This window comes from Dromaius novaehollandiae, chromosome 1, assembly GCF_036370855.1.
Source record: "Dromaius novaehollandiae isolate bDroNov1 chromosome 1, bDroNov1.hap1, whole genome shotgun sequence".
Taxonomy (NCBI): Eukaryota; Metazoa; Chordata; class Aves; order Casuariiformes; family Dromaiidae; genus Dromaius; species Dromaius novaehollandiae.
In genome coordinates, this window is record NC_088098.1 from 132,350,067 (window position 1) to 132,371,571 (window position 21,505).

The 21,505-nt window shown below is 53.1% G+C and overlaps 1 protein-coding gene across 3 annotated transcripts; it reads left to right on the forward strand.

The window, feature by feature from the left end:
- The first annotated feature begins 228 nt into the window (after positions 1-228).
- On the forward strand, positions 229-5,645 carry LOC135323829 (uncharacterized). 3 transcript variants are annotated; one of them, XM_064498660.1, is made up of 10 exons: positions 229-736; positions 1,754-1,825; positions 1,918-1,956; positions 2,157-2,216; positions 3,369-3,440; positions 3,885-3,956; positions 4,062-4,160; positions 4,682-4,759; positions 5,099-5,246; positions 5,443-5,645. In XM_064498660.1, the coding sequence occupies exons 1-10, from the start codon at positions 619-621 to the stop codon at positions 5,630-5,632; spliced, it is 948 nt and encodes a 315-aa protein (XP_064354730.1). In that variant the 5' UTR covers positions 229-618; the 3' UTR covers positions 5,633-5,645. The 3 variants fall into 3 exon arrangements, with proteins under 3 accessions (XP_064354730.1, XP_064354737.1, XP_064354744.1); XM_064498667.1 differs by lacking the exon at positions 2,157-2,216; XM_064498674.1 differs by lacking the exon at positions 5,099-5,246 and having other exon boundaries at positions 5,443-5,619.
- Positions 5,646-21,505: the final 15,860 nt, after the last annotated feature.

The window sequence follows — 21,505 nt, forward strand, 5'->3', positions numbered from 1 at the left end:
GGCACTGGAGCCCCCCCGCCTGTCAGCAGCTGCCCCTGGGCCAGCTCCGGAAGTGCACAGCTGGCGCTAGCGCTGGCGCTGGAGCAGAGCGGCGGCAGCGGGGGCGGGAAGGAGAGCAGCGAGCGAGGCCGGAGCAGGCGCTGGCGCGGAGCTGCCGAGCAGCGAGGCGAGCGCAGGGGCGCGAGCGTGTGGGCAGAGAGCCGGGCTGCCCCCGAGGGGCTCCTCGAGGGCGGCAGCAGCACCCCCGGCCGCCAGCATGCCCGGGCTGCCCGCACAGGGCGGCGCCGGCGCCGGCGCCGGCGCGCGGAGGGAGCGCGGGCCGCCGCGGAGGCGCGCGGAGGGCGCCCCTGAGCTCACAGAGGGGCCCCGCGGTGCATTGTGCTGCGTTGTGCTGCGCGGTGTTGCGTTGTGCTGCGGGGCAGTGCGCTGCTTTGCGCTGCGGTGCGGTGCTTTCCGCTGCGGTGCAGTGCAGTGCGGTGCAGTGCGGTGCGGTGCTTTCCGCTGCGGTGCGGTGCTTTCCGCTGCGGTGCGTTGTGCCGCGCCGCGCCCCGCAGACGCCGCTCCGCGCGCGCGTTGCTCGAGGGCGCCGGCGGGGGGCGGCTGCTGGCGACGGGCAGCATGGTGCGAGCGCGGGGGGCGTCCGGCCCCGGGCGTCGCCTGCTGCTGCTGCTCGGCCTCCTGGCGGCCCTGCGTGCCCGGGACAGCCGGGCTGCTCCGCGGGCAGCGCCGGGCCCAGGTAGGGCGGGCGGGCGGCGACGGAGGCAGCGCCGCCCCCGCACGGCGCGGCGCGGCAGCCTGGGGGCCGCGGGGCCGGCCGGCGAGCGGCCGGGGCGGCCGGGGGCGGCGGGAGGCGGCGGCGGGGGCCGGGAGCGGCTCGGCGAGGCTCGTGGGGCCGCGGGGAGGGGGGTGCGCTGGGGGGCGCCGGGGGCGAGAGCTGTGCCTGGAGCAGCACCTGGCGCTGGGTGACGGGAGCTGTCGTCCCCGCGGGGGGTTGCAGCGGTGCCCGGCGGCGATGGCGATGCCGGTGCTTGGCCGGATGCGGGACCGAAGGCTTGGGAAGATGCTGGAGGTGAGTCCTCAGGGGACCGTCCCCTCCCTGGCAAGACCAGAAGCATGCCTTTCCTGGCGCCGCTTTGGCCTTTCGCTGGCCGGGGAGCTCTTGTGCCCGCGCAGTGTAAACGATCCTTCGTGTCCTGCGGTGCTGAGGGTTCCCCCTTTGCAGAGTGCTGTGCGTTAGAGAGCTCCCTGGAAGGAGGTGCCGAGGGCCCGCGTGTTTGTCCTGGGGGTGCTTGGGGGCTGTCGTATGGCGCCTGGATGCAGGATTTGGAGAGCTGCCAGATCCCAGCCGACAGGTTCCCCCCGGCTCCTCTGCACTTGTGAGGCTCTCGACCCTCATGTGTGACCTGGGGAAGGCTTCCGAGATCTGTGCTGGGTGCTTTGGCTTGCAAAGCACTGTTGCTGAGTCCCCCTGAGCCTGTGCTGCTTCCAGTGCCTGCTGCAAAGCCAGGGGGCACGGTGGGGTTGAGCCTAGAGCTTGTGTGAACTCCAGGGCACCCTTTCCCCCAGCAGCTCCGTGCCTGCTTAGATTTATGCCCATAGGGTGCCACTGCAGACACCCGCTAAGCGTTTGCAAGGTGCCCATGAGCGGAAGTACGGTGTGATTATATGTTCCCCACCACTCACCACCCTTCAAATCAGAAGTCATCTATGGAAATACATCATGAGAACTCCTCCCATCTGTGTTTGGTTACAGATGTGGCTGTATTTGATGATTATCCAGCCGCTCAGCTGCATCGTCTTGTTGAGCCTCTGGGTCTTCCCAGGGGTACGTAGTCAGTTTTTACGTCCCAGAAAGAATAAGAACTTTCTTTGTACTATTTTGTTCCTGTGAACTTGTACTTCATCCTTCTTCTCCAGGTCGTCCACGTGCTTTAGAGCCGCGAGGGGTCCCCAGGGGTAAGTTGTGAGCATTTCTTTCCTTTGAGAGCTGCCAGGTGCTGGGCAGAAGGTCATCTCTGCCCTCCACAGCTTTGAGACTCCCGACCTACATATATGTCCCATCGTGGCCCCCCTTCCATTCGCTACCATTGCTTTGTGAAGAAGTTGTAACGGGAAGAAGAAAGTAATGGGAGCCATTCTCATGTGTTTGGGTACAGATGTGGCCGTGGGTGATGGAGATTTCTCTTCTTCTCTGGACCCTGGATTTGAACCTGGAGGTGAGTAGTCAGCAGATACTCAGTTGAAGAGAGAAGTATGTCTTTTCCGCCTCTGTAGTGCAGTCCGGAGGAAGCCAAGGTCTGCAGCACACATGTGCTGACCAAAGGGCAGCAGAACAACTAGGGGTAGTGCTGGTTCAGTCCTCCACCGGCCAGTGGGCTCCTGTGCGTGAGCAATGTAAACGATCCTTGTTGTCCTCCAGTCCTGAAGGTTGCCTGTTCGTAGAGTTCTGGTTTCCTTTGTTATGGAAGTTAGGCTTGTCGGCCACCATAACAGGGCTCGACCCTAGGTTCCCGCAGGTAAAGTTCAGAGCCAATCAAAATCAAAGCAAATTAAATAATTAAATTTTAATCACGTGCGTGCCGTAATTACAGCTCGAGCTGGGTGCCTCCAAAGAGGGACCCTAACAAAAACAAATCCTGGGCAATTATAGGTTTTTCAACTTAAATTTCCCACCCCTCACACAGTAGTTAGACCAATAGTAATTTTTAGGTCTGGGGTCTCCTGCTCCTCATTGGATCTCATCGTTGTTCCTAGGTAAGCTGTTTTTCTCCTTACCTTTGGTTTTTGCGGTCTCTGATGACGGTTGTACCTTTGTTGGGTCTTGCGGTTGTCTCCCAAGGTCTTATTTTTCAATGTTTTGACGTCTTCCCTTTCGGAGTGGGTGACACAGGAACGCAGACTGTGTGTGGCTTCCTTATCTTCCCAGCCTGAACGAGCTCTGAGGCACTGTTTTTTACTAAACTAGGTAAAGGTTCATTACTTTATCCAAGTGTGGCCTAAGGCTTCAGCAAATTTAGCTACTCATGCTAAGCAAGTTTTATATAAGTTGTGCTAAGCAGCTATCTCTAGACAGTTTCAATTCACTATTCTTTAACACCTTGGTGTACGTTAGAGACCTCCTCGGAAGAAAGCACCGTGGGGCTGTGTGTTTGTCGTGGGGGTGCTTGGGGGGCGCTGGGTAGCGCCTTGACAGAGCATTTGGAGAGGCAGCAGGGCCCAGGCAACAAGCGCCCCTGGCCCTCCTGCAGCTGGGAGACTCTTGGACTGCACGTGTGTCCCGCATTCCCCTTCCATTCACAGCAAGTCACTTCTGCAGAAGTATGTTGCACGACGTAATGAAAACTTGTCTTGTCTGTGTTTGCTTACAGGTGTTCCTGCAGGCGGTGGCCTTCTAGGTTCCCAGCTGGATCCCACTTCTGAGCCTCAGGGGCATGCCAGGAGTAAGTGGTGGAGATGTATTCACTTCCTGGGAGGAGCCTTTGGTTTCGGAGTTGTATTCACGGGCCGTGTAGCTTCAGTCCTTGGCCGAGGCTCATGCCTGCAAAAGAGCGGAGTGGGCTTTGGGAGGGCTTCAGAGATCTGCGCTTTGCCTGGCTCCTCCAGCCTTGTGCTTTTCCAGTGCCTACAGCAAAGCCAGCAGGCTTGCTGGGGTTGAGCTTAGGGCTCAGGTGAACTCCAGGGCATCCTTTCCCAGCATGCTTGCATTTGTAGGCACGTGGTACCTGTGCAGGCACCCGATGAGTGTTTGCCAAAGACTCAGGAGCGGAAGGGCAAGACGAGTGCCTTGCTGTAATGAGACGTTCCATGCTCATTCGCTACCATTCAAATCCGAAGCAGCATACAGAAATAGGTAATGAGAGCTCTGCTCATCTCTTTGGTTACAGATGTGGCCGCAGGAGATGGCTATGCAGCTTCTCATCTGGATGCCCATGTAGAATCTCTGGGGAATCGTACAGGTGAGTCGTGACTATTTGCCTACTCTTTTGGGTTATTTGAAAGAAGGAGCATTTACTTGTGCGTATCTTGTTCGTGTGCAGTTTAACTTAATACTTTCTGTTTAGGTCCTCGGCAGAGGAAGTATAAGGCCCAGAGAGGAAAGTCCTCTGAGAAGTATTCTAAACTCCTGCAGGAAATCTTGAAGGAGTTGCAGAGAGCAGCTGGTGGGTAGATTTCACTCTGTGTTAAGGGTAATCATTGTAAACTTGAGGTTTTGGAAACAGCTATGGATGAGCTGTGCCTTACGCAGGAGAAAGGGATTGATCAGAGCCTCGCCGCAGTGACACACCGCGTCACACCTTGCAGGCATTGGCAAGCCGCAGAGCTTGTCGAGGGTCTCTTCTACAAGCGTGTTCTTCACTGCGTTTGTTAATGTTGAGGTACTAGAGTATGGGAGGTGTTCTAAAGCAAGGCAGGAGCGGCTTTCTGAAGATGACTTTTGTCTCTGGTCTGTGGAGATGCTTGCAATTAGTCTCTGGGGAATCCCGGAGGTGAGGTGTGACTATTGGTTTACTGTGAGAGCCGCCGTGTCCCTAGCCAAAGGTCAGGTAGGCCCCTCGGCCACTGTGCAACTCTAGGCCTACCCAGGGCATAGCAACATCCCTTTCAGTGCACTAGAGTTCCTTTACGAACAGGTGCATTGCCCCAGGTATTTTACCGTCTTCTCCTCCGTGTGTAATTACAGATGTCCCTCAAGTCAGTGAAGCTTCTGCAGCTTCTCAGGGGCTGAAGCCTCTGCTTGAGCCTCAGGGAGATCGCAGGGGTAAGTAATCTGTCTTCCTTTCCTTTTGATTTTTCTATTAGTATTTTCTCCTTTTCCCTCTTTTATTGCCCTCCTGGGGAATGCAAGGTGCCCAGCACACATGCCCTCCCTGAAGCCCAGGGGCACAGGTAGGGGTAGCGCTGGTTCAGGCTTTCACTGGCCAGTGGGCTCTTGCCCCTGAGAAGTGTCAATGAGCTTTCTTGTCCGCCGCTGCCAAGAGACCAGAATCAGCGATAGCAACACCACGGCATGTAAAATTGCCTGGAAATCCCAGCCACCCAGTGAGATTATCAGTCCTGCAGAACCCAGGCATGTATGGGATTGTCTCCTTTCCTGCAGGCCTTGCTGGTGACAAAGATGCCGAGGCTGCAGCTCATAAAGGCCGACGAAAGCAGCGTTTGGTCCTGAGCACTGCAGTCTCGGGCTCCATACTGTTTGCCGTAGTACTGACATGTGTAGTTACTTTCCGGCTGAGGAAGAGAAAACAGTGAGTTGTTCTTTTCCGACATTCTTTAGTACATGGCTGCTCTTAGCAGCGAAGCATGTGTAGGGATAGTATGGTGGAGTGCCTGGTGAGCTGTTGAGAGGACTCTGTTGAGACGTCTGCTGTTAGCTTTCTTAGGTGGACTCTTCCTTCCTGGCAGTGAGTACTCTTTTCCTGAAAGCCATTCTCGTTGTTGCAGGGAAGCTAATCCTGCCGCTGCCTCCAACAGAGAGGAGTCAAGTACAGAGGAAGGCAGAGCAAAACCAGGGAGCAGAACAGAAAAGGATGAACTTGCCGTAGAAAATGAAAATCTCAACAACAGCTCCAGGCGACTTCCGGTGCCTATCCCGAACAGAATAAAAAACCTGTGCCCATTCCGAAGAGAATAAAAAACCTGTTGGGCTAGAATGGTGCGAGTCCTTGGCTGTTTGGTCCTCTGTGTCTGGATGTAATGCACAGCACTTACAGCAGGGTTGGATGAGGGAGAGGGGCTGTCAGAGAGTTGCCCTGCATCAAGGGCTGCCCTCGGTCCCCTCATCACTGTAGTTTCCCAGCTCGGGCTGTCCTTAAGGATTCATTCATCCGAATGGGGGAGCATGGAGGAGCCTTGGAGTGCAAGTGAACTCACTGGGAGTGCCCCGCTGAATCCTGGTGGATTTGGGGACCGAGAGGGGAAGGTGGCGCTGCGAAGGATGGCCATGCAGCTCTGAGCAATAGGTTAGAGGAGTGCTAAAGTGAGATGAGAGGCTGCTGGGGGTTAGTGCAATGGTCTTCTGTGCGCAGAAGCTGACCGTCTCCAAGTGGAGCAAAGTGAGAGGGGGCTGTTCGGGCAAGAGAGTAAAAAGGACTGTGATAGGAAGAACAATACTGGCCTTAGAAATGGCACAAAAGGTAACCAAAAGAAATGGCATTGCTCTGCTCCCAAACACTGAAGCCGTGAATATTGGCGGTAAGGCAGAAAAGGGAATACAGCTGTATTTGGAGGAAAGCCCAGGCTCCTCTGTGCTCTCTGTTAAGGGGGCAAAAGTGGACTCCTAGCTTTCCAGAGGACCACAGGCAAACAGTTGCCGCCTCAAAAAACATTTGTCACCCCTACTGCCAGCTTGCAGGAGAGGGCAAGGAGTAAAGGCCCTCGTAGGATCCCATAGGAAGGCCACGGCAAGGTGCAGCCCCAGCACCTGCAGTGTCCCTGGGGAAGCTCACGTGGCCCTGAGAAACCTGGTGAGGGAAGGGCGTAGGACAGGAAAGGCAAGCGGTGAGATTTGAGCATGTTTCTCAGGTGGCCCAGCAACCCTTTGCCTCTGGGATCAGAAGAACCAGCTCTTTCTGTAGGCAGTGGTCTTCCAGCTTCTCAGTTGAATCTGCTTTTTGAGCATCAGGGGGATGCCAGGGGTAAGTGGTCAAGATCAATTCACTTTATGGAAGGAGCCTTTGCTTTTTGGTATTTTGTTCATGTGACGTTGGACTGAATAAGTCCTGGGCCAATTCTTAGACACACAAAAGAGCAGAGGGGAAGCTGGGAAGGCTTCCGAGATCTGCGCTGGGAGCTTTGGTGCGCGGAGTGCTGTTGGCGAGCTGCTCTGATGCTGTGCTGCTTCCAGTGCCTGCTGCAAAGCCAGGGGGCACGGTGGGGTTGAGCCCCAGAGCTTGTGTGAACTCCAGGGCATCCCTTCCCCCAGCAGCTCCATGCCTGCTTAGATTTATGCCCATATGGTGGCACTGCAGGCACCCGCTAAGTGTTTGCAAGATGCGCATGAGTGGAAGCGTGGTGAAATTATATGTTCCCTGTCGTTCACCACCATTCGAATCAGAAGAGTGTGGAAATACGTACCGAGAACTGTTCCCACGCGTGTTTGGTTACAGACGAGGCTGTGGTTAATGGTTATCCCGGTTCTCGCCTGGATCCCGTTGCTGAGGCTCGGGGTCTTCCCAGGGGTACGTAGTCACCTTTTCCTTACCTGCAAGAATAAGAATGTCCTTTGTAGTATGTAGTTCATGTGCAATTGTACATCATGCTTCCTCTTCAGGTGGTCCAAGAGTTGTTGAACCTCGCAGGGGTGCCAGGGGTAAGTTGTGAGCGTTCCTTTACTTTGAGAGCTGCCAAGTGCCAGGCAAAAGGTGACGCCTGCCCCTCCACAGCTCTGAGACTCTCGACCTGCTAATAGGTCCCATGTCACTGCCTGGCCCCCCTTCCATTCAGTGCAACTGCTGCGTGGAGCAATCTGTACCAGCTTGTAAGGAAACCTTGTCACCAATGCGTTCGGTTTGTGCTCTGCCTATAGGCGATGGTTACCAAACTTTTCAGCGGTATCCAGTTCTCATGCCTCAGGAGGATCCCCGGGGTAAGTAGTCAAGCTTTATTCACTTCACAGAATAAGCTTTTACCTTTGAAAATGTTCTTCATATGGCACAGACCTGAGTAAGTCCTTGGCTGCTGCTCAGACACTCCCAATAGTAGAGTGGGACTTGGGTGGCCTTCAGCTATCTGCCGCGGTGTGCTTTTCCTTGGGAAGGCTTTGTGCTGCTCGCAGTGCCTACTGCAAAGGCCACAGGCTTGTTGGGGTGGAGTTACAGCTTGCGTGAACTCCAGGGCATCCTTTCCCCCAGCAGCTCTGTGCAGGCTTCAGTTTGTACCCATAAAAATCTGCAGAAGTATATGGCAACATATAGATAACGGGAACTGTTCCCATGTGTGTTTGGTTGAAGCTGTGGCTGTAGGGAGTGGAGATCCCTCTTCTGCTCTGGAGCCTGGCCTGGAGACTCCGAGACATCATGGAGGTGAGCAGTCAGCAGATACTCGGTTGAAAAAATAAGCATTTCTTTTCTCACTTTGTTGTGCCCTCTGGACAATGCCAAGGTCCGCAACAGCCGTGCCCTGCTGGCAGGCTAGAGAAACAGTTAGGGGTAGCGCTGGTTCAGTCTTGCACTGGCCAGTGGGCTTCTGTGCATGAGGAATGTAAATGATCCTTGTTGTCCTCCAGTCCTGAAGGTTGCCTGTTCGTAGAGTTCTGGCTTCCTTGGTGTATGTTAGAGACCTCCCCAGAAGAAAGCACCAAGGGGCTGTGTGTTTGTCCTGGGGTGCTTGCGGGGTGTTGGATAGTGTGTTGACAGAGGATTTGGAGAGGCGCCAGGTCCCAGGCAGCAAGTCTCCCTGGCCCTCCTGCAGCTGGGAGACTCTCAACCTGCGTGTGTCCCCCCATTCCCCTTCCAGTCACTGCAATTCACTTCTGCAGAAGAGTGTGGCAACCTGTAATGAAAACTTGTCTGTGTTTGCTTACAGGTGTTCCTGTAGGCAGTGGCCTCCCAGCTTCTCATCCGGATGCCACTGTTATGCCTCAGGGGCATGCCAGGGGTAAGTGGTCAGGACTGATTCCCTTCCAGGAATGAGCAGGATTTTTCACTATTTGATTCATGGGCCATGTAGCTTAGGTCCTTGGCTGGTGCTCCTAGAGGCAAAAGAGCCAAGAGGGATTTGGGAGGGCTTCAGAGATGTGTCCCAGGGTGCTTTGTGTGGCCAAGTGGTGTTTGCTAGCTGCTGCAACCTTGTGCTTCTTCCAGTGCCTGCAGCAAAGGCAGCAGGCTTGTTGGGGTTGAGTTTAGAGCTTGTGTGAAGTCCAGGGTGTCCTTTCCCCAAGCAGCTCCCTGCATGCTTCCATTGGTACGCAGATGGTGCCTGTGCAGGCGCCCGGTAAGCGTTTGCAAAATGCCCAGGAGTGGAAGGGCGAGACAAGTGCCTTGGTGTAATTAGAGGCTCACGAGCCCACGCTCATTCGCTGCCATTCCAATCTGAAGAAGCCTACGGAAAGTACTAGGGCATTGGAAGTGTTCTACAACAAGGCGGGAGCGGCTTTCTGAAGATGACTTTTGTCTCTGGTGTGTGGAGATGATATGCACATCTCTGACATGCTAATTAAATAAACCTTTGTGGATCCTGTGAGATAGCCTCACTTCCCACACCCCGCAGCTCCCAGGGATTTTGGAGCTTTGCCGTGTGGTGACTGAGGCGGTTTTAACCCCACTGAGCACATGTTAGCAAACATGACTCTTAATCAACTCGATCTCCTGCTGTGTCTGCATCTCAGAACTTGCAGGGAGTCCCTAGAGGCCCTAGGCACAAAAGGTGCACCGAGTGGGATCCCTGCTGTGAAAGGAGGCCCAAAGCGATGCCCTGATTCAGGGGTCAGGCAGGAGGGAAGCTTGTCTGTCCTTCTGCATGCTGTGTGCCTGAGCAGTGCTGAGGCTTTCCCTCTCTCTGATTCTTCATAGTGCTTCCAAGCGTGTCACAGCCTGGAGAAGCTCCCCACGGCAGGAAATACGCCTTTTTTCCAACACACCAAGGTACTGAGCAGTCTTGCAGGGATGCCTAAGTGAGAGAGGAGTCCTGGAAATGTGGAGCATGCGAGTTGTGTTTGGAAGAGCAGAGGGCAGAGGAAGGGGAGGTGGTGCCTGTGTGAGAGAAAAAGCAAAGGGAGAGAGCCAGGTTCAGGTGTCTCCTTGGCCGCAGGCAGACGCAGAGGAGCCCGTTCTGCCTGCTGGGCTGGGGAGTGCCGCCAGCACAGTTAGGGGTGGTGCTGGTTCAGACTTTCACCGGCCAGTGGGTTCTTGCCCATGAGACGTTTCAGTGAACTTTCTTGTCCGCCGCTGCCAAGAGGCCAGAATCAGTGATAGTAACAACACGGCATGTAAAATTGCCTGGGAATCCCAACCACACAGTGAGATTATCAGTCGTGCAGAACCCAGGCATGTATGGGATTGTCTCCTTTCCTCCAGGTCTTGGTGGTGAAAAAGATGCCGAGGCTGCAGCTCATAAAGGCCGACGAAAGCAGTGTTTGGTCTTCACTGCAGCAGTCTCGGATTCGTTGCTGCTTGGGGTACTGCTGACCTGTAAAGTCATTTCCCTGCTGAGGAAGAGAAAACAGTGAGTTGTTCTTTTCCGACGTTCTTTAGTACATGGCCGCTCTTAGCAACGAAGCATGTGTAGGGATAGTATGGTGGAGTGCCTGGTGAGCTGTTGAGAGGACTCTGTTGAGACGTCTGCTGTTAGCTTTCTTAGGTGGACTCTTCCTTCCTGGCAGTGAGTACTCTTTTCCTGAAAGCCATTCTCGTTGCTGCAGAGAAGCGGTACCAGCTAATCCTGCCGCTGCCTCTGACAGACAAGAGCCCAGTATGGAGGAAGGAAGAGCAAAGCTAGAAAGCAAAAGAAAAAAGGATGAGTTTACTATAGGAAATGAAAATCTCAACAGCAGCTCCAGGCGACTTCCGGTGCCTATCCCGAACAGAATAAAAAACCTGTGCCCATTCCGAAGAGAATAAAAAACCTGTTGGGCTAGAATGGTGCGAGTCCTTGGCTGTTTGGTCCTTTGTGTCTGGGTGTAATGCACAGCGCTTACGGCAGGGTTGGATGAGGGAGAGGGGCTGTCAGAGAGTTGCCCTGCATCAAGGGCTGCCCTCGGTCCCCTCATCACTGTAGTTTCCCAGCTCGGGCTGTCCTTAAGGATTCATTCATCCGAATGGGGGAGCGTGGAGGAGCCTTGGAGTGCAAGTGAACTCACTGGGAGTGCCCCGCTGAATCCTGGTGGATTTGGGGATCGAGAGGGGAAGGAGGCGCTGCGAAGGACGGCCGTGCAGCTCTGAGTTATGAGTGAGTTAGAGGAGTGCTAAAGTGAGACCAGAGGCTGCTGGGTGTTAGCACAGTGGTCTTCTGTGCACAGAAGCTGAACGTCTCCAAGTGGAGGAAAGTGAGAGGGGGCTGGTTGGGAAAGAGAGGAAGGCCATGGGAGGAAGGTGCAGCCCCAGCACCTGCAGTGTCCCTGGGGAAGCTCACGTGGCCCTGAGAATCCTGGTGAGGGAAGGGCATAGGACAGGAAAGGCAAGCGGTGAGATTTGAGCATGTTTCTCAGGTGGCCCAGCAACCCTTTGCCTCTGGGATCAGAAGAACCAGCTCCTCCCTCTTCCCTGCATGTTCATCAAGTGCTGCAGGATTTGCTCTGCACGCTGCACTAAGGGACAGGCATTCAAGCAGCAGTTTCATTTTCCCCTCGAGCTTTGTCCAATACCATTCTCTTCTCCTCAGGGGCAAGCAAAGTATTTAAAAGCACCTGTAAATCCTGCCAGGCTGGATTATGATTCGCAATTATCATTTTAAAGGATCGATAGATACATCTTTTCTGGATTTTCTTGGTATGACCCGTCAGTCTCCCCTCACGAGGCTCAGCCAGTTAAGGACTAGGACCACCACTTCCGAGAGCAGCACTGCTCACAGGAAGATGTTCAGGCACTGGGTCTCAAAGCACAAGCCGCCCAAACCAAGGGAATCCTTCCTGCGCTGGGTGTGAGCTGGCAGGCAGAGGTGGTTGTGGTGGCTCCTCAGCACAAGGAGAGGCAAGGGGAGGAAGGAGCTCAGGGTTAGGACACTGCAGGAGGCCTCCAGAAACACAGAAGCCAAAGCCTAATCCTGCCACAGGCTCCTGGAGAGGCGGGGAAAATCCCACCTCCTCAGCAGCTGGCTGGGAAACGCCCCCGATGCCACCACTTCTAAAGCAGAGGCTTTAACACAGGAACTCCTAGCGCGAGGCCACCGAGAGAGTGTGGCCAGAGGAAGGGCCACTTGCAACGCCTCGCACATCCCAATGCCCGTGCTTTTCAGACTTCAGAGCTGCACTATTGCCCTGCCATAAACCGAGGAGCAAAAGCAAGCCTCAAGCTGTAATGGGCAGAGCTGTGCAGGACGTGGGCTCCTCCAGCACACCCAGCTCAGCCTTTTAAGGAGAGCTCCCCTGGCTCCCTGGATGGGCGCTGCAGGGCAACGGCCCCTGCGCCACTGCCCCCAACCTCCCAGGCCAGCCCCACAAGGCTTTCTCAGGTTGCAGCAACAAGTTTAAAGTCCAGCTTAAAACCACTGCTTGCTTCCAAAGGACCTATTTGCGCTGGGCCACACCTACAGCAGCAACTAGCACCACAGAACAGCAGAGGATCTGCTGAGTGGGGCAGTGGGTGCTGCAAACCCAGTGACTAGCCCGTATGCCTTTGGAGGGGGCGTCATTTGGGGCTAGCTCTCCTCTGGTCTCAGCACTGAGCACCCGGCAGCAGTCAGGACCCAGGAGGCACCGGCCTGCAGCCCACCTTCCCCTTCAGCTCCAGCCAAGGGGCTGGATGCACAGGATGGAGCAAAGCTCAGCAGGTAGGGAGCGTGGGAAGACTCCCTTCAGCAGCTCGCTCCTGATCTCCGCTGAAACGCTCGTGTGGACGTATCCAAAGGGAGAGCACCCAGTGGCCTTCAGACATGACAGAGGCTGCCCAGGCAGGGACTGGCCAATAATTTAGAGGCCAGAAGCGGAGAAGCAGATCCGATGGTGCAAACGGCCTGACAGAAGTGCTGTGAAGTGCTGTGTGCATGCTGAGCAGGTGCTGAGTTGCCACTCTGATGCTCTGAAACCACTGTACCCTGACAAGGTGCAATGCAAAGAGCGATGTGAAAGGGCTGAAAGCAGCCCCAACAGCTCTAGGTCAAGTGCAGTATTAGTATCACTCAAAATGCCTTTGGCAGGATTTATTACTGCAGGCAACAGGTACCAGAGAAGGTAAAAGGCCTCCTCTGTCGGGGGTGTTGTGTAGGGACGTTCTGAAGAAGGTTACGATTCACAAGGCTGTCAAAGAATATTGAACTGAAACTGTCTACAGGTAGCTGCTTAGCCCAACTTATATTAAACTTGCTTAGCATGAGTAGCTAGGATCTATCAGGAGTAGTTAGGAACCCGCTTGAGGAAAGTAGTCAACCCTTGTTCGCCTTTCCATGGAAAGGGCAACAACGGACGTGGACGCACCTCCCACAAGGGTTCACTGGGTCTCCCACCATTTCCTCACAAATATTAAGGAATGATTTAAAAGATGTAGAATTCCCGGGTGGGTCAACTCTCAGGCAATATGTAGACGATTTACTGAGAGCAAGTAAGGATGAAGATACCTGTAGAATAGACTCTGCATATCTGTGTCCTACTTCAACAGAAAAAGGTCCCTGGGCAGCTCCGTTTAAAGTCCAGCCGTGTCAAAAAGAGGCAAAATACTTGGGGTTCATTCTCAGAGAAGGGCAACGACTAGTAGATCCAGAGAGAGTAGATGCTGTCATAAAACTGCCCCGTGCAGTAACACAGAAACAGTTAGGAGGATCTTTTGGAGCTGTGGGATGTTGCAGACCATGGATTCCTGGGTTGGGAGAATTAGCAAAACCCCTGACAGAGGCTGCTGGAAAGGAAAAAGCAGAACCCATTGCGTGGGGCCCCGAAGGAGAGCAAGCTTTTAGAACTATGAAAGGAGCTTTGGCATCTGTGCCTGCTCTCGGGCTCCCAGATTATACAAAGTCCTTCAATTTATAGGTACATGAATGTAAGGGGATTGCCAGCAGAGTAATGAGGCAAAAATTAGGACCCCCCCAGAGACCAGTAGCATATTCTGCTCAGCTAGATTCGGTTGCAGCAGGGGCACCAGCCTGCATCAAATCGGTGGCGGCAGCAGCAGCAATAGTTGAGAGAAGCTGCCCTCTCATTCTGGGGCACCCTGTCACAGCTTATGTGCGGCACAAAGTGGAGATGCTACTAAAACAATATACCACCCAGGCATTATGGCCACAACGGGCACACAGATGCGAACTGATCCTCCTCATGGCAGATAATGTAGTCCTAAGAAGATGCAATGCCTTGAATCCAGCAACCCTAATAGCTCTGCCTGATGATGGAGAAAAACATCACCAATGTGAGCAGGTAATGCACACTTCCAGTAAGCCGAGAAGTGATTTAACTGATGTTCCTTTGCCAAACCCAGATCTAGTTCTATCTGTAGACATCTCATCCTGCTACCTGCATGGACAATGACAAACTGGGCATGTTGTAGTCAGCGAGGAATGAGGAACAGAGGCCGAACCGCTTCCCACACGAAGGAGTGCGCAAGGAGCAGAACTAGTAGCCTTGACACGTGCAGCGCTCCTAGGAAAAGGAAAGTGAGTTAACATCTTCACCAACTCTCGCTATGCCTTTTGGGGTATGTCAGGCAACTGGGATGTTATGGAAAAAAACGAGGATTTTTTACATCATCAGGAAAGAAAACAGCTAGTGGAGAAGAAATATGTTATTGTCTGGAAGCAGTCCAAAGGCCCAAAGAAATTGCCGTAATACACTGCCCAGCCCATACTAGAGACACTAGAGAAATCAGTAAAGGAAATGCTTTAGCGGACGCCGCTGCGAAGGCTGCAGCCCGACAACCTCTGAGAGGACGTATGGTGGCAGTTCCAATGATGAACCAAAGTGAATGGCCAAATTGAATAGACCCCAGAACCATGTATGAAAAGGCCTGCTCTGTGGAAGAGAAGAAAAAAACAATGGGAAGAGAGGGAAGCAGAACAAAATGATGATGGAATATTGGAGGAAAACCAATTCTACCAAAAAATATGTAATTCCTATAGCTAGGTGGTATCACGAGAAAGCTCATGGGGGAGCAGAGGCAGTAGCTAAGCAAGTACAGAAAGCATGGGCCAGTGCAGGAATTTATGTGGCTGCAAAAAGAAGAACCAATAGCTGCCCAGCCTGCCAAAAGTTCTCGAGCAACAAACCAAGCTCAGAGTTAGGGGGAAGACTGTGGGCCTGCTTCCCTTTTCAAAGGCTACCAATAGATTATGTGCATATGCCCTCCACCGACAGGTACAAACACTTGTTAGTGATAGTAGATCAGTTATCAGGCTGGGTAGAAGCTTTCCCAACAAGAAAGGCTGACACAGGAGGGGTAGTAAAAGCCTTACTGAAAGAAATCATATGCAGGTATGGTGTTCCAGAAGCCATTCATTCAGACAGGGGCGCTCATTTTATGGCAGACATAGTCAATCAGTTATATAAATCCCCAGGAACAGAGAGAAACCCACCTTCTCCCTACCACCCACAGTCTTTAAGAACAGGTCAAAAGAATGAACAGGACATTAGAAGATAAAATCACAAAGGTATGCCCACACACTGGCCTAAAATGGCCAGAAGCCCTAAACTTAGCTCTGTGGGACATACAAAATGCGCCACAACAACCCGTAGGACTACCACCAGCCGAAATTCTCTTTGGCTATACGAGGGACTTCGATTCCATCTAAGAGCAGCCTGTTAGACGGAGATGAATGACAAAGCCAGTGTGTTCTAAGTATGCAAAAAAGGTTTGAAAATCTTAAAAAATATGCTCAGTGCTATCAATCCACACCACCTGAAATACAAGTGCCTGGTATACAGCCTGGGGCTGAAGTTTTAGTTAAAGTATTTTTAGGAAAATCCAAGTTAAAACCTAAATGGGAACGGCCATATACTGTCCTACTATGTTCCAATTTTGCTGTTAAAGTTAAACTGTACTTGTATATATTCGGAAAGGCTGTGTATGTATGAGAACCCTTTGTAGTCTTATATTCGTAGAGGACATTGCTGTAAATACAAGTAATCGCTCAAATATTTGTGCTGGTAACTTTACCAAGATTATGCGATGCGACTCTAGTTGTTCAGCTCCTGGTATGTCTTATCCATTATTACAGTCTAATTACACATTGAGTCAAGACTGACTGCCTACCCCCATCGGAATGAATCTTACATTGGTGGAGAAACTACTGCAACATGATGAGCTGCGTCAACTGCTAGAACGCATCTGAAACAATGGACAAAAAGCTCTAATCACCGCTCATCATGATACGGAAGAGATACAGGACATCTTGGAAAGGGTGAAGCAGGACAGGGAACATCATGGGTGGGAAACTCTTCTGGGATGGTCACCAACTGCAACAGGGATTCATACTCACGTGTTGCGCCCAGTAGTAGTTGTGTTAAGTTTAACCGTGTTATGCCTATTACTTACGATCATATTATACATAAGATTATGGAAAGTGATAGCATGCCTTGAAAGCCTTTGAGAACTCTGTCTAAAGTATTAGCAGGGATGCTTAATAGAAACAAAGGGAGGACTGTTAAAGAATATTGAACTGGAACCATCTAGAGGTAACCACTTAGCACAACTTATGCAAACCTTGCTTAGCATGAGTAGCTAAATTTGCTGAAGCCTTAGGCCACACTCAGATAATGTGAGGAACTTTCAGCTAGTCCAGTAAGAAAGGGCCCCAGGACCGGTTCAAGGTGGAAAGATAAGGAAGCTTACGAGGAAGGTAAGGCCATCAGCAGAAGCTGCCACCGTAAAGATAAGGAAAACCAGGCTGCCTAGAGACAGCAGTGGGACCCAGTGAAGAACAGGAAGCCCCCAGAGCCAAATAGGATGATTGGTCTGAAGCTTTGCATGGGGTGTGGGGATCTTAGATTGTGAAGGTATAATTGCCCAGGGATTTCTTTGTTCGGGGTGCCTCTTGGGAGGCAGCCAGCTCAACCTGTAATTCCTGCCCGTGCATCATTACATTTTATTGAATTTGCTTTGATTTGGCTCCAAACTTCTCAGCGGGAACCTAGGGTCGGACTCTGTTATGGTGGCTGGCGAGCATAATTTTCCATAGCAGTGTGTGCTTTGAAGAGCTGGGACAGTCGTGGTTTAGTCAAGTGGTGGCTTGTAGTCTTGGCAAGAAGGTATTGGCCTGGACGTGTCTCTCTGAGAGAGGGGTGAGTGTTGGCGGCCCTGGTGATGAGGGCAACATCACCTTTGGGAAGGGCAGGAAAGAGAAGGGAAGGGCAGGGAGTTTCCTCCATCTTTCCTGTCTTCTGGTAGGTTTGGGATTCGTGGGCTGTGGTGGAGCAGCAGAGCTGAGTGTGCCCAGCCGCCTCCCGCTGGGTTTCCCAGCAGAAGCACTGACCCTGTGTCTTAAGCACGAGCTCTTCTGTTCCAAGTCCATGGATTCCATTTCCATTGATTGATTTCCGAATTGCAAAAGCTTGGGTGCAGGGGAGGCAGGAAAGGTCTGCGAGGAAAGAGTCGGTGGCCCAGAAGAACGTGCACAGGCAGGGAGGCAGCTTTCTGCAAACGGCATTTCTGTCTTTACTCATGTTTCGGCTTGTGTGTCCCCCGACTCCTACAATGACGTCACGGGAGCGTGAAGGGCTCCGTTGTGCAAGCCTGGCCGTAACTAGCACGCAGAGGGGTTCTGTCGGTTCCCAGGCTCTGACGTGCATTGTCCTCCTGGACACGAGTTTTATATGCCCGAGGTGCAAATGCTTCTCTTCCTGCAGGACCGAAGTTTCCAAAGGCAAGGAGGTGGCTTTGGAAGAAAGCCTGGACGTGCAGGCGCTGGCACAGTGTTTTTTTCTTCTCAGAGCTTGTTGCCTCCTTCTTTGCAGAGTCCAAGGCTGCTCTTCAGCTCCGAGGTACTTTGCTGTGGGCTTTGTTAGACTTGAGGAGGCAAAGAACGCCTCTGCCTCTGGAGGGGGCTGGGAAGGAGGCTCTTGTGGAGTGTGCTCCGGTCCACAGGGCTGGTCTGTGGGACTTCGTGGCATGACTCCGTTTCCTTCCTCTTCCTGGGAAATGCCATTCCTCTGTCCCCATGAGCACTTCCCTGACTCCAAGCCAGTCTTTTTGGGTGTTCTCCCTTGCAGACTCCTTTGAGACGAGGGGGCAGGTGACCAATTTAATTTTCCTCGCCCCAGAGTTTTCAAGCTGGAACCACCTCCCATTGCTAGGGACTTGGTTTTTCCTCGAAGGCAGTTTGGTCTGTGTTCCTATTTCCCCGTGCCGGGAGGCATTTCTTCTGCTTTTCTGTGGAGCAGTTGTTTGCAGATAACAGCTCTGTTGCTCACCGCCTTCTGTTTTGGCTGCACGTTCAACAGCACGGGTGTTTAGGATGCTGGCCAGGCCCTTGTAGCTCTTGCTGGCCGAAGGAGGCCAGCGTGGGCTTCTCTGGGTGTGTGCCCCCGAGAAAGGGGAGTGTGTGGGCAAAGACATGTGCTGCCTTGCATGAAAGCGCAGAATTGCTTCTGTAGCAGTCTCAGTGCTCGTCGACAGTGGCACAGTCACTTTGGCAGCTGTCCGGAGAGAAGACTTCGTCTCCCCAGACATCTGCCTACTTCCAGAACGTTGCCTATCTGCATACCGGAGAATTAGGCCATTGATGGTTATCTTGACACTACCCTTCTGCAACAGAGAAACCCTCTTCTGTAGGTGAGCAGCAGAGACAGAAACACGAATGCCCCAGTCCCATCACACCCGCCCTCCAGCTTGGTCTCTGCAGCACCTGACTCAGGGCTTTCTCAGAACAGCCGCTCAAACTCCGCCTAAAACCATTTCAGTTCAACAGTCCTGTGTTATGCATCCGTACTGCTTGTCCGTGGGAAGTATGGTGCTGGAGTGAGACTCACCTGCTGGGTTACCCTCAGATTGCTGTCTTCCTATGGAGAATGTGAGAACAAGTCCTGCAACTTGCCCTTGTAAAGGCTCTGTAAAAGTCATTAACACGCCACGAATAGTCTCAGGTGCTGAGTGGACTGAGAGCTGCAATAGCAGAGGCTTTGTGTTTGGCTCGCTCTGGCGATGCTTGGCTTGTGTGAACATGGTGGTTTAGCCAGGGGCCTCCCTGGGCCCAGCGAGTCTCTTGCATCATGTGACGCTGCCGCTCTTCCTCCTTTAGTCTCTGTGTAGGGCCAAAGGGGTGTAAGTGCATCCCAAGAGGAAGAGGCGAGCAGGAGGAGGAAAGCATGTCAAGAACCCATCCTCTGCATGTGCACACAGCTGCCAATACTTGCTCACTTGTGCCAGCTGCCCCTCAGAATTGTTTTTTTCTTTTAAATGGCTGATGAGTAGGTGTAACTTCTGCGGCTTCATGTTTTGCTGCTCTGTTTAGTAGTCTGTAGGCAGTAGTCCTCAACAGGCAATGAGTTTAGTGACCATGTCGAGCTAGGTGTGTCTGAATGGAGGATGGATGAGCTACACATCCCGTCTCTGGAAAGCTGCTCGTTCACAGGACAGGAGAACTACTGCGAGACTGCTACGGGCAGCTGTTTAGTCTCCCCACAGGAGACCAAGTGCTTGCTCCCCTGCCAGAGGGGGACAGTCTCTTCATTCAAGTGTCCGTCTTCTCCCCACAGGGGAAGCAATGCGCATGTTTTGGTGTAATCTGGTGAAAAAAAACACACTCCCAGTGCTTTGCATTTGTTTTCCTAGCCTTTGCAAGTCATAGCTGTTAAAGACGTGCAGAAAGAGTCCTTTTTTTCAGGACCTCCTGCTTGTTTCGAAGGGCCCGGAAAGGGGCAATGGGAGAGCTGTTGGGGTGTCGTGCACAGAGTGCCTTCTTTGAGGGGCCTTCTTCTCCCGTTGTCCTGTACCTCTCATTCCAAAGTTCCCATTCCCCAGTGCAATCACCTCTTAGCATGCCAGAAAGAAAGAGTGGAGGGGGCACAGCCATATGTGCCACAGCAGCCTTTTGGGAGTTGAACCCAGGTCCACTGGAAACCAAAACCCTCCCCAGAGCTCACCTCTTGACCTTCATGCAGGAGAAATTGGGGATGCCTTGTGAATCATAACCTTCTTCAGAACCTCGCTGCACAATGCCCCCAGCAGAGCAGGCCTTTTACCTTCTCTGGTACCTGTTGCCCACAGTAATAAATCCTGCCAAAGGCATTTTGAGTGATACTAATACTGCGCTTGACCTAGAGCTGTTGGGGCTGCTTTCAGCCCTTTCACATCGCTCTTTGCATTGCACCTTGTCAGGGTACAGTGGTTTCAGAGCATCAGAGTGGCAACTCAGCACCTGCTCAGCATGCGCACAGCACTTCACAGCACTTCTGTCAGGCCGTTTGCACCATCGGATCTGCTTCTCCGCTTCTGGCCTCTAAATTATTGGCCAGTCCCTGCCTGGGCAGCCTCTGTCATGTCTGAAGGCCACTGGGTGCTCTCCCTTTGGATACGTCCACACGAGCGTTTCAGCGGAGATCAGGAGCGAGCTGCTGAAGGGAGTCTTCCCACGCTCCCTACCTGCTGAGCTTTGCTCCATCCTGTGCAGAGCTCCCACAGCCCCTTGGCTGGAGCTGAAGGGGAAGGTGGGCTGCAGGCCGGTGCCTCCTGGGTCCTGACTGCTGCCGGGTGCTCAGTGCTGAGACCAGAGGAGAGCTAGCCCCAAATGACGCCCCCTCCAAAGGCATACGGGCTAGACACCGGGTTCGCAGCACCCACTGCCCCGCTCAGCAGATCCTCTGCTGTTCCTGTGTTAAAGCCTCTGCTTTAGAAGTGGTGGCATCGGGGGCATTTCTCAACCAGCCGCTGAGGAGGTGGGAGTTTCCTCCACCTCTCCAGGAGCCTGTGGCAGAATTAGGCTTTGGCTTCTGTGTTTCCGGAGGCCTCCTGCAGTGTCCTAACCCTGAGCTCCTTCCTCCCCTTGCCTCTCCTTGTGCTGAGGAGCCACCACAACCACCTCTGCCTGCCAGCTCACAAACAGCACGGGAAGGATTCCCTTGGTTTGGGCGGCTTGTGCTTTGAGACCCAGTGCCTGAACATCTTCCTGTGAGAAGTGCCGCTCTCCGGAGTGGTGTGTCCCTAGTCCTTACTTGGCTGAGCCTCGTGAGAAGAGGCTGCCGCTTGAATGCCTGTCCCTTAGTGCAGCGTGCAGAGCAAATCCTGCAGCACTTGATGAACATGCAGGGAAGGTGGAGGAGGAGCTGCTTCTTCTGATCCCAGAGGCAAAGGGTTGCTGGGCCACCTGAGAAACATGCTCAAATCTCACCGCTTGCCTTTCCTGTCCTACGCCCTTCCCTCACCAGGTTTCTCAGGGCCACGTGAGCTTCCCACACGACACTGCAGGTGCTGGGGAAGCACCTTCCTGCCATGGCCTTCCTATGGGATCCTACGAGGGCCTTTACTCCTTATCCTCTCCTGCAAGCTGGCAGTAGGGGTGACAAATGTTTTTTGAGGTGGCAACTGTTTGCTTGTCATCCTCGGGAAAGGTAAGAGACCACTTTTGCCCCCTTGAAAGAGAGCACAGAGGAGCCTGGGCTTTCCTCCAAATACAGCTGTATTCCCTTTTTGGCCTTACCGCTGCTATTCATGGCTTGAACGTTTGGGAGGAGAGCAATGCCATTTCTGTGGGTCTTTGTGCCATTTTTAAGGCCAGTACCGTTCTTCCTGTCACAGTCCTTTTCACTCTCTTGCCCAACCAGCCCCCTCTCACTTTGCTCTACTCAAAGACGGTCAGCTTCTGTGCACGGAAGACCATTGCGCTAACCCCCAGCAGCCTCTGGTCTCACTTTAGCACTCCTCTAACTCATTGCTCAGAGCTGCACAGCCATCCTTTGCAGCACCTCCTTCCCCTCTCAGTCCCCACATCCACCAGG